Raw genomic sequence first — 19,556 nt, 5'->3', positions numbered from 1 at the left:
TTTGCTTCTGATGCGTTTGCCAAGTTTGCCCCTGTCTCCAGCTTGTCACTCTCACCCTCCCTGTACTGTAATGCTACTGCTTGCAATGGCTGCCAACTACAGCCAACACTGACCTGCTGCTGAGCTCCTGTCTCTCCTTATAGCTGGTGAGGCTCTGAAGCTCCATTCTTTACGTGCACCCCTGGAAAAATTTTAAAACCTCCGGAAAATATCTGTTAATTGGCTGCTAAACAGGTTTAATTACCAGCCTGCCGCCAATAAGCGCGGTCTGCATCCAGCAGCCCAGTGTCCTCCAGGAAACTTCAACAGTGACAGGAACACGTCAGGCTTCCATCCTGATGTCACTTGGCTGGCCCACCCACCTCCCAGCCCATCAGCCCAGGTGTGAGAAAATTCTACCCTTGATTTTTCCTAACATTTTTCCCAGTTTCAAATCTAATTCCACTCTCACTATCACTGCTTCTACTTAACTCTGACCATGTGATCTCTGCTCCCTCATTCAATCTCCCAACTCCAGTGGGGCTATTCAGTTTTATCTTTGTGTTTTCATTCTGTCTGAAGCCATTGGACCCCATACCTTCCAAGTTCCTGGTGACGAAGATGTTCCCATTTATAGACTGGAACAATTGATTAAAATCATAGAAGTTTACAGCACAGAAGGAGGTCATTCAGTCCATCATGTCTGTGCCAGTCGAAAAAAAAGCTATCCAGCCTGATTCTACATTCAAGCTCTTGGTCCATAGTCTTGTAGGTTGTGGCACTTCAAATGCATATCCAAGTACTTTTTAAATGCAATGAGGGTTTCTGCGTCTATCACCTTTTCAGCCTCCAGATTACCACCACCCTCTGGGTGAAAAGACTTATCCTCAACTTCCCTCTTATCCTTCTAACAGTTTTAATCTGTGCCCTCAGATTATTGACCTCTCTGCTAAGGGAAGATAGGTCCTTTCTACGCATTCTATCTATGCATCTCATTATTTTATACACCTCAATTAAATCTCCCCTCAGCCTCCTCTGTTCCAAAGAAAAGCAACTCAAGCCTATTCGGTCTTTCCTCATAGCTAAAATTCTCCAGTCCTGACAACACCCTGATAAATTTCCTCTGTACCCTCTCTAATGTGATCACATGCCTCCTGCAATGCAATAACCTGAACTGTGCGCAGCACTGAAGCTGTGGCCAAACAATTGTTTTATGTAGTTCTAGCATAACCACCCCCCCCTCCCCCCCGCTCTTTTTCTATACCTCAGCTAACAAAGGAAAATATCCCGTATGCCTTCATAATCACCTTATCGACCTAACTGCTCTCTTCAGAGATCTGCAGCCATACACTCCAAGGTGCCCTTGTTCCTCTACACTTCTCTGTATCCTACCATTTATTGTGTATTCCCTTGCCTCGTTTGTCCTCTCCAAATGCATCACCTTGCACTTCTCTGGACTGAATTCCATTTGCCACTTTTCTGCCCACCTGACCAGTCCATTGATATCTTCCTGAAGCCTACAGCTTTCTTCCTCACTATCAACCACATGGCCAATTTATGTATTGTCTGCAAACTCCTTAATCATTCCCCTTATATTTAAATATAAATCATTGATACATACCATGAAAAACAAGGGACCTGTATTGTGCTCTGTGGGCCCTCACTGGAAATAGCCTTCCTGCCACAAAAGCACCCGCCAGCAAGTTACCTTTTGCCTCCTGCCACTGAGCCAATTTTGGATCCAACTTGCCACTTTCCCTTGTATCCCACGGGCTTTTACTTTTCTGACCAGACTGCCATATGAAACCTTGTCGAAAGCCTTGCTAAAATCCATGTAGACGTCATTTAATGCTCTACCCTTATCGACCCTTCTTGTTAGCTTGTCAGAAAATTCAATCAGGTTAGTCACGACATGACCTTCCCTTAACAAATTCATGCTGACTGTCCTTGAATCTCTGGAATTCCCTCCCTAAACCCCTGTTACCTGGCTTTCCCTTTTTAGGACTGTCCTTAAAACCTACCTCTTTGACCAAGCTCTTGCCCCCTCACTAAGTCTGTCCAAATCCCCTTGAAGCCGCTTTGCATTTTCCTCACAACACACATTCCCACTAGTTTTGTGTCGTACTACATTTGGTCCCCACATTCAAATCATTGATCTATATATTGTGAACAGCTGGCGCCCAAACACTGATCCCTGCGGTAGCCCTCTAGTCACAGCCTGCCAACAGAAGAATGACCCGTTTATGCCTAGTCTCTTCTCTCTGCCTGTTAACCAAGCCTTAATCCATGCCAGTATATTACCTCCTATCCCATGTGCTTTGATTTTGCTAACCAACCCCTAGTGGGGGACTTTATCAAAAGCCTTCTGAAAATCCAAGTATACCACGTCCACCAACTCCCCTTTATCAATTCTGTTAGTAACATTGTCAATACAAGTTATTGTGAACTAATTTGTGCCTTTCTAAATTATGATTATTTGTTTCTAGGTTTGAGTATGATCTCATACTTAACTCTGATATAAATAGCAATCACCACCACCAGTGGTTTTACTTCGAAGTGAGTGGAATGCGAAATGCTGTTCCTTATCGATTCAACATCATCAACTGTGAAAAGTCCAATAGTCAGTTTAACTATGGTAAGGTATTGCATTTATTTTTGACTGTTGATGTCGTATTAATTTATCATTACTTTTGTAACCTCAATTATTAAACAACAGCACAGACATGATATATATGAACAATATCCTTTTGCTCCAACACCCAGTCGCATCCCATGTGGGTATGATGGCAAATATCAGAAGATTCACAGTATGACAAACAGCCCTTGTACCACACTATGGTAATTAAGAGATTGCTTGTTCACCTTTCAAAGTCACCTATATTTCAGACTTATTTTTCAATTATTCTTGTATTACTACAAAAAAATCTCATTTTTGATATGAGATTGATGAGCAGTACAACTAATTGCTTTGCAGACTAAGGTCTCCCATTTATCAGATAAGGAATTATTTAAAGTCAGTGATTTGCAACAGGAATTAATGGGAGGGGTGCAGGATTCGTGGCAACAAAAGTAGCTGATGAAATATGCATTGGTATCCAAAATAATGACTTAAATGTTGAAGTGATTGCATGAAATCCTTCAATTTGTATATAATGTCATTTTGGAAGGTTAAAAAGAATTTAAGGAAAATAGTAATGCCTGATTTTGTAGAACCTTGAGATATCGCCAAATAAGTCATTGAAAAATCAAAACTAAGGTTAGAGAACAGAAGTGATAATTCAATTGGGTATAGCTGGAAGAGGGTTAAGATTCAAAGGAGGGTGAAGTTACATCATCCGTCATTAGAGTGTGGGGAACATTTCAGCCATATTTTCTGCTGGTCTGGGAGCGCTGTGCCAGTAATCGGTGAGGAAATGTCTGGACCAGGTCAAAGAATATTCTCCAGAGCTGTGGCTACTTCATGCTTCAACCAATTTCAAAAAGTTATTTGCCTTGTCGGAGCCCCATTCAGTTCAGGGGCACTACATTTTACTGGGCAATGATAATAAATGCTACATATTTAATCTGGTATCAAATCTGTTTATGTACAATCGTGAAAAGGCAGCTTCGTGAGAGGCAGTGTCAGAGACAGCTGTTTCGTATGGCTACAATCTGGAATGCAATGCATAACCATGGCATAATATCTTGCACTGTGGACTTGATCAACGATAGTTTAAAGGATGTGAATTTCAATCTGCTCAATAAATTTGTTCTGAATATCCTTGCTTAGATGATTGCAGATGGATCAGCTTACAGTTTAAAATAAAGACATAATTCCTAAACTGACACTAATTAGAATGTTTTTAAGTAGGAAAATATGTTTATTGCTGGAGGAGTTTGCATGCAACTTCACAAGGTTTAAAGCATAACAAGTATATTATTGAAGGCACACTCAGCTTCAGCACAGGTGCAGCACAGTATCATGATTTGTGTGATGCATAAATAGATAAATATTTTTAGAAACAAAATGTTGAAAATTAAAACAGAAAATGCTGGAAATACATAGTAGCGTATGGAAAGAGAAAAGATAAGGTAAAAATTTAGCCAGAGGGTTTTGCAGCTCAAATGTTGAGTTGCAGAACATTTATTTTTGCCTTTAGCAATTTTAACAAATGAATGAAAACAAATGAATGAAATCAAATCACTTTCTGTGGCCTCAGTGACTGTGATTTTTTATATATCCATTAAATTAAAATAGATCTATAAATATATTACAAAACTGGAAGCACCTGTGTTATCTGTAGAGGAGCCATTGAGAGCTGGGAAGCAATGAGCGCGGGAGGCTGTATGGACCCTGCACTCCTGTGAATTGAACATTAGCTGAGAATGGAACCCACTAAATTAGCGATTCTGACACCCTACAACGTTCCTCAGGAAGTAGCAATCAATGGGTTTCCAAAGCTGTGGCTACATTCCGAGGAGTCAACCAATGACGCTCAACAGCTGGCTTGGGGCCCCTGGTTGTTCTTGGAGCTCCATGCAGTTATACAGCCCCGACATTTATTTCCCAGATCAATTCTCACCAAATACTTTTGTCTGGATTTATAACTAAATGACTTAGGAATATGAAACAGAAGTCCCCACTCCAGTCTAGACCTGGTAATTTAGTCAGCTGGTCTCCAAGCAGATTTAATGGATGAATTTGTAGTGTAGATGTAGGAGGTAGTCTGATTCAAAGAGCCTGCATGCCTTAAAATGTAGCCCCCTTTTATAAGCACATTTTACAGAACCTCAGTGGCATTTCAGCTTATTGAACTAGTCTTGCCATTTGAGTTGCTTTCACTAGAGTTCTATTTCCAGGCCGAGCACAATCCTACTCATCGTCTGTACTTTAAACATCTGCAACTTCTGTAAAGTATGTGTGTACGTTTGTGGTTAAGAACCATCTCGATAATTAAAGTTGCATCAATTTTTTTTAGTTAGTTTACAAAAACTATCTTTCTAGATGATGTTTCTGTAAAGTTATCTACTTTTGAACGGATGGTTAGGGATTCAACATGAACCTGGAACACAAACTGATATATTGTGAACAGCCTTTCCTTCATTGACACTTAGCTTCAGCAAGATGTAGTAAGATCAAATCACCCTTAAGGTACTTTATTTTTCTAGCAAATTTAGCTCTGTATAAGTATTTCAATTATTCACTACTTCAAAAATATTAAGATTTTGATTGCTAATTTTTCTAGAAAGATCTTATGATGCCCCTTCGCCAGTGAGACAAAAATGCTCTTTGGGTCTGATGTGAGGAATAGTCAAAGTACAATAATTTTCTGGAAACACTCAGCAGGTCAGTCAGCATCTGTGGAGAGAACAGATAAGTTAACATATTAAGTGTAACCCTTTGTCAGTTTTGGAACAAGTTACAGATTAAAAGAAAAGTACAGGGCGCATGTGTGTGTGGGCACACTCGCATGCGGCAGACAAAGAAGAAAAGTGGAGCAGGCTCCAATAGTCCATGAGCCAGGCAGAAGACACATGCTGGTGGTGTGAGGACGGTTTTGTCAGCTCTTTGTGTAAGACAGATATGGGTTAATTGCTGGGGTGGACACTCTCTGTTGGAACATTGTGATCTGCACTCTGCATTTTTTTTTAAAACACTTCCTTTTTAATCTTCCTGGCTTTTGGATGGTTGAAACTTGCTTTGCCTGCTTCCATTTCTACCTGCCTTACCCCACGCCCTCTCAGGTATTCACACATTCCCTATGTCTTGTAAATGGCTTTAATTTCTCCTATTGTGACTCCTATTGTCACGTGTTAATATTATTTCACCATTTATATGGATTTGTTATGGAAAAGGACAAGAAAAAAATCAAATATGGATATACTTAACTGGACGAGGGCTAATTTTTGTGGGTTGAACATGGATTTGGCACAGGTGGATTGGAATCAAAGATTGGCAGGTAAAACAGTAAATGAGCAATGGAAGGCCTTCAGAGGATCTAGTTTAGGTACAGACATTACCACAAGGGGGAAAGGAAGAGCAACCAATGCCAGAGCTCCCTGGATGATGAAAGTTGTAGAAATTAAAATGAAACAGAAAAGAGGGAGGCTTATGACTAATGTCAAGTTCATAATACAGTGGAATGCCAAGCTGAATACAGAAAGTACAGAAGAGAACTGGAAAAGGAAATGAGTGACAAAAAGTGTATGAGAATAGATTAGCGAGTAACATAAAAGAGAATCCAAAAGTCTCTTTTTTAACATACAAATAGTAAAAAGGTAATCAAAGGAAGAATGGAGCTGAAAAGACGAAAATCTTGTGGAGATGGAGGGCAGGGCTGAGATTATAAAGAGAACTTTGCATTCCTTTCCACTATAGAAGAGGATGCTGCCAATATAGCAGTAAAGCAAGAGGTAGTAGATAAATTGAATAAGATAAAAGTAGATAAAGAGCTACTAGAAAGGTTGGCGGCAGTCACAGAAGAAAAATCACCCAGTCCCAATGGGATGGCATCTTAAATTGCTGAGGGAAGTAAGGGTGGCAATTGTGGAGGCTTGGACCACAATCTACCAGTCCTCCAAAGATCGAGCAAGAGGACTGGAGGTTTGAAAATGTTACACCCCTGTGCAATAAAGGGGCGAGATATAAACTTGGCAACTGATTCCAGTCACCCTAAAGTTGATGATGGGGAATCTTTGAGACAATAATCAGGAAAAAATTAGTTGGCATTTGGAAAAATTTGGGTCAGTCAATGAAAACCAAGCATGGATTTGTTAAAGGCAAATCATGTTGATGAACTGGATCGGGTTCTTTGATGAAGTAACAGAGAGCATGGATGAAGGTTCTCTGGTTGATGATGTGTTTGATTTTCAAAAGATGTTTGATAAAGGAGCACATAATAGGCTTGTTAGCAAAATTGAAGTCTGTGGTATTAAATGTGCAGTGATTGCATGAATATAAAATTGGTTAAGGGACAGAAAGTGGGCAGTAGTGGTGAACTATTGTTTAGCAGATTAGAGGGAAATATACAGTGGTGGCCACCAAGGGTCAAAAACTGCTCCTCTTGATTTACAATAATGACCCGGTGTTGGGTATACAAGGCATAATTTCAAAGTTTCCAGATGTGATAATACTCGGAAATATCATTAACAATGAGGAAGATAGTAAGAGTTCAGGAGGACATAGACTGGTGAAATACGCAGACGCATGACACAGATGAAATTTAATGCAGTGAAGTGATTAATTTTGGTAGGAAGAATGAGGAGAGGCAATATAAGCTATATGATACATTTTTAAAGGGGGTGCCGGAGCAGATTCACCTGAAGGTATATGTACACAAATCTTTGAAGGTGGCAGGACAAGTTTGAGAAGGCTGTTAAAAAAGCATATGAAGCCCTTGGCTTTGTAAAAAGAGACTAAGAGTAAAAAGCAAGGAAGCTATGCTGTACCTTGATAAAATACTGGTTAGTCCTCATCTGGCATATTGTCTACTTCTGGGTGCCACATTTTAAGAAGAATGTGAAGGCCTTGGAGAACATATGAATTAGGAGCAGGAAGAGGGCACTCGGCCCTTCGAGCCTGCTCCGCCATTCAACACGTTCGTGGCTGAACTGATTGCTCCACATTTCCACCTACCCCCGATAACCTTCCACCCCCTTACTTAACAAGAAGGTGCACAGGAGATTTTACTATAATGGTACCATTCGGGACTTCAGTTTTGTGGAGATGGGATTGTTCTCTTCGGAGCAGAGAAGGTTAAGGGAAGATTTGATGGAGGTGTTCAATATTGTGAAGGGTAAGGAGGGGCTTTTTTCCGTGACAGAATTGTCAGTAAACAAAAGAGACACATTTAAGATAATTGGCAAAAGAATCAAAAGCAACAGGAAAAAAAATAAGCAAGTTGTTATGTTCTGTAATATACTGCTGCAGATGCTGGCACTAGATTCAATAGTAATTTTTAGAAGGGAATTGGATGAATACTTAAAATGGAAAAATTTGCAAGGCTATGGGGAAAGTGCAGGGGAGCGCATCTAATTGGATTGTTCTTTCAAATAGCTGGCAAAGGCATGATGTACACCAGTATATATGTCTGTGCTGTATCCTTCCATGATTTACCCATCTCCTGTTTCTTATTTAGGCACTTTACTGACCATCCTACTACCTTCCCCTTGCATTGGTGTCCTGTTTCCCCCTTTCCCTTTTTTCTGTTCTCTTTAATGTGCTGCTAATTTCTTTTACTTCTGACAAGAGTTACACTTGAAACATTAACTCATCTGTTGTCTCCACAGAGGCTGCCAGACTTGCTAAGTGTTTCCAATTATTTTTTATTTCAGATTTTCAGCATCTTTAGACGTTTTGCTTTGTATTTATGACTTTGGCATTGCCCTAAGTGAACTGAACTAAAATGTTGCATAAATACTGTTACGGACAGGTGGTAAGGGAAGGGATGTGGGTAATTCCCACTGTTCACCTCCCAACTGACCCCAATTGAGTTTTGTTTAAATGAGTTAGTCCCTGAGTTTTTTTCTTAGGGTCAAATAAACAGACCAACTATAGGTTTTCTTGTAGTTTAAAAAAACTATTTTAAACAATTCCTGAAATGGTCGCAACCTCACTCACGCACACATTCATTCACTCACACAAATACACAAGAATAGATAGATAGAGAGGAAAAGGGTACGTGGTTAAAGTGAAGGAATTGTTCGTGGTTAACGATAATCCTGTTGAATCTTCTAAGGAAGACAGTCTCTTTTTGAAAGGTGCAGGCCTGAGTTTTGTCGTCGTGAACTTGTTGAGGTATTGTAGATTTCTGGTGGTTGAGAGTTTGGATTGGAGGTGATGGTCACTTTCAGCTCTCTGCTGCGGGAGGTTGAAGTGTAGAATTAACAGCAGGGCTTCTTCCTTGTTTAGGCTGGATCTCTTCCCACAGCCTCTCGGTGGACTTTTTTCTGTGATGTTGTGATCTCTCCTCCCTTTCCAGTGGGCTACCTTTTAAGGTCAAAATCCATCAAATTAGAGTTTCTGGTAGTTGACACATGGTCTTCTTCCCTGGTATGACCACACAATGGACCAAGATGTGGAATCCATGGTTATCTATTGATGTCTGGCTGGGTACCATTCTGTTATGAAGTGGGTACTTCATACCTTCTTTATCTCAGAATAAACCCATTCAAGTCAGGAATGTCACTTGGTTTCAGGATGGGTGTAGTTAACACCTCAGTCTAGAATGTATCCTTGTTTCCTCTTGAGGCAGTTTTTGAATACACAGGCCTGATCATCTGCCCTTCGGTGTCCATTTTTTTAAGGAAAAGTTAATTTTAAAGAGTCCACATTCGATAAAGTTTGTACCTTAAAAATTAGAAATATAGTTCTTGACTGGGCAGAACAGTACAAAAAAGTGAAACCTCAATTCGAGTACATGAGATTTCCCCACGCAATAAGTTGGTTGAGAAGGTGCAGTGTTATTGTCTTATTAAACTAAAATTTGGAATGTGATGTTCCTGATTTGGTTAGTTGAAGGTGTTTATCACATCTGTATCACAGTTGATCATTCAGGTAGAACATTTAACAAGTCAATAGCATTTTATCAGTAGGATTACCAGACAGTAAGTCATTTTCAAATATTGGACTATCTTTTGTAAAGTGAATTCCCAAAGGCTATAGAGACAGAGTATTTAAATTTATTGAGAATACATTTCAACATGTTAGTTACTTAACACCAGTGCTGTGACATGAGGTATGCAGCCCCTTGGTGGTTCATCAGCCAATGAAACTATAGGGGAGAGGCTAAAGAACCTTCTAATGAACAGCTATAGTTTCTGTCAGGTGAGATGATAATGGAGCCTTATGTTGGTGATGGGTTCATCTAATCTCTGGCCAGGTATTTTAGTGTTGGTGAGCCTGCTTCATCAACACTACTGCTAAATGTCTAAAATCCAAGATTGGGGTTAGTTGGCCTTTAATGATTATCCATGTAATCCTTTGCAAGCTCCTAACGTATGTGAGCTTGTTGTATAAGAGCATTATCACCTGTGCTAACAACAACATAACATAAATCGAATGGTTTATTACTTCTTACCATGGGGGCCAGCATTCTATACCCTTACAAGGCTAATTTGTCTACACAAAGCAGCATGAGTAAAGATTCCTGACCTTTGCATTTCAGATTTCTGCCTTAAAATTTCAGCATTTTCCACCAAAGGTGAAAGGTGAAATTAACCAAATTTTGTTCTGTGACTTGCAATTTTTTCTTTAAACAATGTATATCAATGGAAGTATTGCTGGAGATTATAGGGACAAAGTGTAATGAGCTATCCCGTTGAATACAATGATTCATAGGGTGCTGGAAGAAATGTTGCCTTTGCAGAACAGCAGGCCAGGGCTGAATGCGGGATATGCGAGGGTGGATAAATATTCTGTGCATTTAAAGGGGTAGGGCAGCGTGCATGATGAACTAGATTATTTGAGGGCCTCCTGGGCTAATTGACTGTTTCTCATCGTATGCTATCTTATGTTGGCATTCTTGTTTTAAGTGATTATTTTAAGTCATCGGCTGTTGCAAAATTGATTACGTTTAAAATAATGCTGCTAAGTTTCTGATAGACTAAAATTCTGATGGCCCAAGAACTGAAACCTGCGATATAACTTATTGTACATTGTTAAATGTATACAGAATGACTGTAATATAAAATTTGTTTATTCGTCAAGCAACAAAAAAATTCAATTCTGTTGCTTTCACAAATTACTTTTAAATATTGTCAAGATCTGAAATAATATCTGAAAAACATACTCTTTCAACAGCTGTAATTTCATAAAGCTAAAGTGACTGAAAATTCAGAATATAATTTGCTTCCATTCATTCTGTTCATTGCTGTTTTAATTGGCTAGTTTAGTTTAGAGATACAGCACTGAAACAGGCTCTTCGGCCCACCAAGTCTGTGCCGACCATCAACCACTCATTTATACTAATCCTACACTAATCCTATATTCCTACCACTTCCCCACCTGTCCCTATATTTCCCTACCACCTACCTACACTAATGGCAATTTATAACGGCCAATTTACCTATCAACCTGCAAGTCTTTTGGCTTGTGGGAGGAAACCGGAGCGCCCGGTGAAAACCCACGCAGACACAGGGAGAACTTGCAAACTCCACACAGGCAGTACCCAGAATTGAACCCGGGTCGCTGGAGCTGTGAGGCTGCGTTGCTAACCACTGCGCCGCTAGATGCGCTCTTAGCAACTGCTGACCAGGAATATCTCTGGTGGTTTTAAGCGATATTAGATTCTTATGAGATCTTAAACCAATTTCCTCTAGGTTAAATCGCTTCCAGTTATCAGATGTTAGACACTTAGGCTGGAATTTTACGCCCCCCAAACGAGCGAGGTGGGGAGTGGTTGGTGTAAAATTGAGTGGGAGGCAGGAGGTGGATGGTGGGTGAGGGCTATTATCGACCCCCTCCGTCCCCCACTGCAATTTTACATGGGGCGGTAGTGGTCAGAAACAGCCTGCCCACCCTGGGCTAATCAAGGCTCTTAAGTGGCCAATTAATTGGAACTTAAGGGCCTCTGTCCATTGCCACAGGTATTTTACCCTTGGCTGGCAGGCTTCTGAGGCCTCAGAAAACCCGCCTGTTAAAACCAGGCGGTCTTCTTGCAGGCTGGTGGGGGTCCCTCCTGATCAGGCACCCTGTGCCCCACGGAGGGCCGCCTCCGAATTCCTGACTGCCCCCGACGCACAACACTCCCTCTGCCCCCCAACCAACCCCCCTTGCCCTCAAATAATGTATGAATAGTATTTACTGATTGTCGTAACGCTGTTTGCATTCTTTTGTTTGAGCAATTTTGTTCATTAAGAAGATGTTGGAAGTAATTGCTTTGAATCAGAATGCAGCAGAATATGATCAGTTGGCATCGTTAGGTCCTTTTAGGTTTTAAATGCCTGTTAAACAATGGAGCTGCTGTTGTGCCATGAATCTCAGTGTGGGTCTGACACTGTTGCCAACAACACCAAAGTAAATTTGTCAGGTTTGCTAAGGCTGAGAAGACACTGTTTTTTTTAAAGAAAAGACATGCTTGTCATCTTCGAATAACAGCCTGAGACTGTTGATATCCACCGGATCAGTTGAAACAAACTGAAGGGCATGAGATGTAATATAAGGTCAGATGCTCCATTTTCAAATCCTCGTCTGCCACATCAGGGCTATTCCACAGGCAGAGCATTATAAAATTTATACTAGATTTCCTGTGACTTTGTTTACCTGCATTAACCCATAATATGTGAGAACAAGGACAGTGGCCCCTATATTTGGCATGCAGCATCAGGTAGGCAGTGCTCATCTATGCCAGGAGCTATCATCGTGGCAAAATCAATTCAGTCTCACTACTATCAAAGGGAGAGCAGACTTAAGTCTGCCGCCACTGCTATCATGATGATACCAGATAGAGTCCTGTCCAGCACCATCACACTGTGATGAGTCCCAATACATAATGGTATAAATCAGCCAAATAATGCTTGCTTAACTGCCACTGAATCTGCAAGCTCAGCCCTTTAATACATTTTAAATGTTAAACCACCACTGGCAGTTGTCTACTCTCACTTTATTTTTTTAAATACAATAGCCAGATGCTGCATGTGATATATGTTTGAATGTATTTGTACATTTAAAAACTTGACTGTTTCTATGTACAATGCAATCTGCTTTTCATGAATTTGATTGCAGATTACAGTCCTGTCTCTCAGTGTAATTAGAGCTTTAATAACATGGTGAATGAATAGAGAGTAGAAGATAAATCTCGCACTGTTGAATCTGTGAAATGTACCTGATGCTATGCAACATGCACATTTCACATAAACACTAGAATCTTAAATACTTATTTTCTTTTTGAAGGTATGCATCCCATAATGTATTCTGTCCAGGAAGCCATGCTTGGAAGACCACAGTGGATTCGAACTGGGACAGATATCTGTTATTACAAGTAGGTATTGTGCATATATTGGTGGAATAACGATATAACTTATTGTGCATTTTATCTAGTTTTCTTTTTGCACTGTGCCACTAAAAATCTACTTTAGTATTAGTTTCATCATTGCCACAAACTTAAAATTGTTGGCTTTCAAAGGAATTGTAATTTGCCATTCTTTAGCTTCACTTTGATTTCCTAACTTGTATGAAACAATTATTTTATTTTACACAGTGACATGTGAAAGGAGGAAAACTGCTTGAAGATATTTAATGTACGAAGGGGACAGCATTATAGAGACACATGCATTTAAATAAACACATATAGAACTAAATGGAACGATGAAAGTCAAATGGTGTAAATTCAGATTAAATAGATAGTATAAACTGGATTCAGTGAAGCTGTAATGCCGGTTGACGCTTAACAAGACAATTTAAATTGAAGGCATTTACTTACCAGCGAGGTGTAAATTATGGAATCATAAAATGGTTACAATACAGGAGGAGCCCATTCAGCCCATCTGGTTTGTGCTGGATCTCTGCAAGAGCTTTCAGCTAGTCCCATTTCCCTGTCCTGCCAATTTTTCTCTTCAGATAATTATCCAATTCCATTTTGAAAGCCATAATTGAATCTGCTTCCACCACCTTCTTAGGCAGTGCATTCCAGATCCTAACTACTTGCTGCGTAAAAAAAATCAAAAGTTTTTCCTCGTGTTCTTTTCCCATTCACCTTTGTTAGGCCAGGTGGGTGATGGCGTGGCTGGTTTCCACTGTTCGCCTCCCAACTGACCGCAGACGCTGTTTTTGTATTATTCGTGTTTCAGCCCCTATGTTTTGTTTGGCAAATAAACTGATGGTGACAGGTTTTCTCATAGGTTTGAAACAAAAGATTTATTGAAACAGTATTCACCAGAAATGTTCACAACACCACCCACACACGCATTCACACTCAAGAAGATAAATAAAAGGGAAGGGTAAGAGGTGTTAAGAGTGCATGGTTTAAAATTCTCTTTTTTTCAGGAAAATCTGTGGGATCCTCTCAGAAGGTGAGTTTTAAAGTTGCAGGCCTGTTTCCTGGTTGCCTGATATTTGCTGGGTTGCTGAAAACTGCTGGCAGTTCACTTCGGTTTGAAGATGGTGCTGATTTCTTAGTTCAGCTTTCACAGGTGGAGGAACGTTTTTTAAAGGCACTCGCTTTTCTCTGCTGCAGTTGGCTTTCAACTTCTCAGCAAGGTTCAAATGTTAGCTGGAATTGGTGTCGCTCGCTCTCTCTCTCTATCTCCTTTTCCAAATATGATGGTGGTCTTAGGTTGATTAGCCGCATCCTGGTTTATTGTTGTAAAACATTCATCCTGAGGCAGGGGTTTAAGACAATCACCTTCTGGAAAGGGTGCAGAGGAGATTTACTAGGATGTTGCCTGGTATGGAGGGAAGGTCTTACGAGGAAAGGCTGAGGGACTTGAGGTTGTTTTCGTTGGAGAGAAGGAGGAGGAGAGGTGACTTAATAGAGACATATAAGATAATCAGAGGGTTAGATAGGGTGGATAGTGAGAGTCTTTTTCCTCGGATGGTGATGGCAAACACGAGGGGACATAGCTTTAAGTTGAGGGGTGATAGATATAGGACAGATGTCAGAGGTAGTTTCTTTACTCAGAGAGTAGTAGGGGCGTGGAACGCCCTGCCTGCAGCAGTAGTGGACTCGCCAACTTTAAGGACATTTAAGTGGTCATTGGATAGACATATGGATGAAAATGGAATAGTGTAGGTCAGATGGTTTCACAGGTCGGCGCAACATCGAGGGCCGAAGGGCCTGTACTGCGCTGTAATATTCTAATTCTAAAAATTCTTTGTCCCAGAAGAAACCCACTTAATTCAGGAATGTCACTTGATGGTTTCAAGATGGGTGCAATTGACACCTCTTAGTCTGGAATGTATCCTTTTGTCTTTTTGAGACGGTGAGGCAGTTTTGAATATACAAGCCAGGTCATCTGACTTTCGGCAGCCATCTTTGCAGCACATTGCCCACTTTTTAAAGGAAAAGTCAATTTCAAACAGTCCACATTGAATAAAGCATGTATCTTAAAAATTAGAAGTATATGTCTTTACTGGGTGTAACAACTTAAATCAGTGTCCCCTGGTTCTTAACCCTTCCGCCATTGGGAACAGTTTCTCCCATTTATTCCGTCCAGACCACTCATGATTTTCAACACCTCTATCAAATCTCGTCGCAACTTTCTTTCTCTAAGGAGAACAGCTCAGCATCTCTAATCCGTCCTCGTAACTGAAGTCCCTCATCCCTGGAAGCATTTTTTTAAGTCTTTCTGTGCTACCTCTAATGCCTTTACATCCTTCCTATAGTGTGATGCCCAGAATTGGACACAGTACTCCAGTTGAGACCAAACCAGCGTTCTATAACGGTTCACCATAACTTCCTTGCTTTTGTACTCTATGCCTCTGTTTATAAAGCCCAGGATCCTGTATGCCTTGTTAACCACTTTCTCAGCCTGTCCTGGCACCTTCAACGATTTGTGCTCATCTATCCCTAGGTCCCTCTGCTCCTGTGCCCCTTTTAGAATTGTACCCTGGAAGTTATTTTGCCACCTCTTGTTGTTCCTACCAAAATGTATCACTTTACACTTCATTGTATTAAATTTCACCTGCCATATGTCCGCCCATTCCACCAGCCTGCCTATGTCCTCTTGAAGTCTATCTATATTCTCTTTGCAGTTCACAATACTTCCAACTTCTATGTCATCTATAGATTTTAAAATTGTGCCCTGCACACCCAAGTATAGGTGATTAATATAAATCAAGAAAAGCAGTGATCCTAATACTGATCTTTGGGGGAACTCCACTCTATACCTTCCTCCATGCCGCAAAACAACCATTCACCACTACTCTCAGTTTCCTGTCACTCAGCCAACTTTGTATCCGTGCTGCCACTGCATCTTTTATCCCATGGGCTTCAGCTTTGCTGACAAGCCTGTCATGTGGCACTTTATCAAACCTCTTGGAAATCCATGTACACGACATCAACTGCATTGCCTTCATCAACCCTCTCTGCTATCTCATCAAAAACCTCAATCAAATTAGTAAAACACTATTTACCCTTAATAAATCCATGCTGGTTTTCCTTAATTGATCCACATTTGTCTGAGTGACTGTTAATTGTGCCCCGGATTATCATTTTTAAAAGCTTTCCCACCACTGAGGTCAAACTGACTAGCCTGTAGTTGCTGGGTTTATTCTTGCACCTTTTTTTGAACAAGTTTGTAACAGACGCATTTCTCCAATCTTCTGGCATCACCCGTGTATCTAAAGCGGATTGGAAGATTATAGTCAGTGCCTCTGCAATTTCCGCCCATACACTCTCCGTATCCTTGAATGCATCTCATCCCGTCCTGGTGACTTATCAACTTTAACTACAACCAGCCTCCCTAGTACCTTCTCTTTATCAATTTTTAGCCCATCCAGTGTCTTAGCTACCTCTTCTTTCACTATGACTTTGGCAGCATCATCATCCTTGGTAAAGACAAATGCAAAGTACTCATTCAATACCTCAGCCATGTCCTCTACCTCCATATATAAATCCCTTTTTTGGTTCCTAATTGGTTCCACTCCTCTTATCACCACCCTTTTACTAAATATATGCCTTTGGAAGACTTTTGGATTCGTTTTATCTTAGCTGCTAGTCTCTTCCCATACTCTCTCTTTACTTCTCTTCCTTTTTAATTCCTCTCTGAATTTTCTTTATTCTGCCTGGTTCTCACTTGTATTAGCAATCTGACATCTGTTGTATGCTCCCTTTTTCTGCTTCAGCTTACTCTCTATCTCTTTCATCATCCAGGGAGCTCTGACTTTGTTTGTCCTACTTTTACCCTCATGGGAATGGACCTCAATTATACCCAAACCATCTCCTCTTTGTTCCATCACGGTTTTGCCTGCCAGTCTTCGATTCCAATTGACCTGGGCCAGATCCTTTCTCACCCCACTGAAATTGGCTCTCTCCAAAATAATTAATTTTACTCTGGTATGCACCTTGTCCTTTTCTATAGCTAACCTAAACCTTATGATATTGGGATCACTGTGCTTTCCGACAGATACTTGATCCACCCCATTCTCCAAAACCAGATCCAGCAATGCCCCATTCCTTGTTGGACTGGAAACACACTGATCTAAAAAAATTCTCTTCAACAGACTTCAGAAACTCTTCCCCCTCTCTGCCCTTTACACAATTACTAGCTGTCTGTATTAGGATAATTAAATTCCCCCATTATAACTGCTCTATGCAACATGAAAAAAGGAAAGAAGGTACCAGCCCTTCGCTTGCAAGCTGGAACGTCAGAACTATGTGTCCTGGCCTATCGGAAGACCTTACACAAATCAACGATTCTCGGAAGACCGCCATCATTAACAACGAGCTCAGTAGACTCAATGTAGAGATTGCAGCACTTCAGGAGACACGCCTCCCTGCAAGCGGATCTCTAGCAGAGCAAGACTACACCTTCTTCTGGCAGGGCAGAGATCCTGAAGAACCAAGACAGCATGGAGTGGGCTTCGCCATCAGAAACCTCTTGCTCAGCATGATAGAGCCTCCCTCAAATGGCTCGGAACGCATACTGTCCATCCGACTGCTCACCACCTCTGGTTCAGTACACCTACTCAGCATCTATGCTTCAACACTCTGCTCCCCACCTGAAGCTAAAGGCCAGTTCTACGAGGAACTCCATAATATCTTTAGTAGCATCCCCAACACCGAACACCTGTTCCTGCTGGGGGACTTTAATGCCAGGGTTGGGGCCGACCATGACTCATGGCCCTCCTGCCTTGGGCGCTGTAGCGTTGGAAGGATGAATGAGAATGGGCAGAGACTGCTTGAGCTGTGTACCTATCATAACCTCTGCATCACCAACTCATTCTTTCACATTAAACCCTGTCACCAGGTTTCTTGGAGGCACCCAAGATCACGTCGTTGGCACCAGCTAGACCTCCTCATCACAAGGCGAGCCTCCTTAAGCAGTGTTCAAATCACACGCAGCTTCCACAGTGCGGACTGCGACACCAACCACTCCCTGGTGTGCAGCAAGGTTAGACTCAGACCAAAGAAGTTGCATCATTCCAAGCAGAAGGGCCACCCGCGCATCAACACGAGCAGAATTTCTCATCCACAGCTGTTACATAAATTTCTAAATTCACTTGTAACAACCCTTCACAACTCACCCACAGGGGATGCTGAGACCAAGTGGGCCCACATCAGAGACGCCATCTATGAGTCAGCTTTGACCACCGACGGAAAACGTGCGAAGAGGAATGCAGACTGGTTTCAATCTCATATTGAAGAGCTGGAACCTGTCATAGCCGCTAAGCGCATTGCACTGTTGAACTACAAGAAAGCCCCCAGCGAGTTAACATCCGTAGCACTTAAAGTAGCCAGAAGCACTGCACAAAGAACAGCCAGGCGCTGCGCAAATGACTACTGGCAACACCTATGCAGTCATATTCAGCTGACCTCAGACACCGGAAACATCAGAGGAATGTATGATGGCATTAAGAGAGCTTTTGGGCCAACCATCAAGAAGATCGCCCCCCTCAAATCTCAATCAGGGGACATAATCATGATGCTGCTTTAACATCTCACACTGAAGAGTGTCTGCAGAGTCTCATCAACAGGTTTGCGGCTGCCTGCAACGAATTTGGTCTAACCATCAGCCTCAAGAAAACGAACATCATGGGACAGGACGTCAGAAAAGCTCCATCCATCAATATTGGCGACCACGCTCTGGAAGTGGTTCAAGAGTTCTCCTACCTAGGCTCAACTATCACCAGTAACCTGTCTCTAGATGCAGAAATCAACAAGCGCATGGGAAAGGCTTCCACTGCTATGTCCAGACTGGCCAAGAGAGTGTGGGAAAATGGCGCACTGACACGGAACGCAAAAGTCCGAGTGTATCAAGCCTGTGTCCTCAGCACCTTGCTCTATGGCAGCGAGGCCTGGACAACGTACGTCAGCCAAGAGCAACGTCTCAATTCATTCCATCTTCGCTGCCTCCGGCGAATACTTGGCATCAGGTGGCAGGACCGTATCTCCAACACAGAAGACCTCGAGGCGGCCAACATCTCCAGCTTATACAGACTACTGAGTCAGCGGCGTTTGAGATGGCTTGGCCATGTGAGCCGCATGGAAGATGGCAGGATCCCCAAAGACACATTGTACAGCGAGCTCGCCACTGGTATCAGACCCACCGGCCGTCCATGTCTCCGCTTTAAAGACGTCTGCAAACGCGACATGAAGTCCTGTGACATTGATCACAAGTCGTGGGAGTCAGTTGCCAGTGTTAGCCAGAGCTGGCGGGCAGCCATAATGGCGGGGCTAAAGTGTGGCGAGTCGAAGAGACTTAGCAGTTGGCAGGAAAAAGACAGAAGTGCAAGGGGAGAGCCAACTGTGGAGCAGTCCCGACAACCAATTTTATCTGCAGCACCTGTGGAAGAGCCTGTCACTCTAGAATTGGCCTTTATAGCCACTCCAGGCGCTGCTCCACACACCACTGACCACCTCCAGGTGCTTACCCATTGTCTCTCGAGATAAGGAGGCCAAAAGAAAAGAAGTTTTGCACCTCTCTGCAATTCCCTTAGA

At 41.8% G+C, this 19,556-nt stretch overlaps 1 protein-coding gene across 8 annotated transcripts in view; it reads left to right on the top strand.

Annotated features, from left to right (window-relative positions):
- The window catches only part of agtpbp1 (ATP/GTP binding carboxypeptidase 1), a 426,905-nt gene that overhangs the window by 226,310 nt on the left and 181,039 nt on the right, over positions 1-19,556 (top strand). For all 8 annotated transcript variants that reach the window (XM_068030050.1, XM_068030049.1, XM_068030054.1 and 5 more), the window contains 2 exons: positions 2,466-2,614; positions 12,851-12,938. In XM_068030050.1, coding sequence (XP_067886151.1) covers positions 2,466-2,614; positions 12,851-12,938 — 237 coding nt within the window. The remainder of the gene's footprint in view (positions 1-2,465; positions 2,615-12,850; positions 12,939-19,556) is intronic.

The sequence above is a fragment of the Heterodontus francisci genome, chromosome 4 (genome assembly GCF_036365525.1).
Source record: "Heterodontus francisci isolate sHetFra1 chromosome 4, sHetFra1.hap1, whole genome shotgun sequence".
In the NCBI taxonomy this organism is placed as follows: Eukaryota; Metazoa; Chordata; class Chondrichthyes; order Heterodontiformes; family Heterodontidae; genus Heterodontus; species Heterodontus francisci.
Note: the sequence above shows the minus strand (reverse complement) of the source record. Positions and strands in the feature narration are given on the sequence as shown.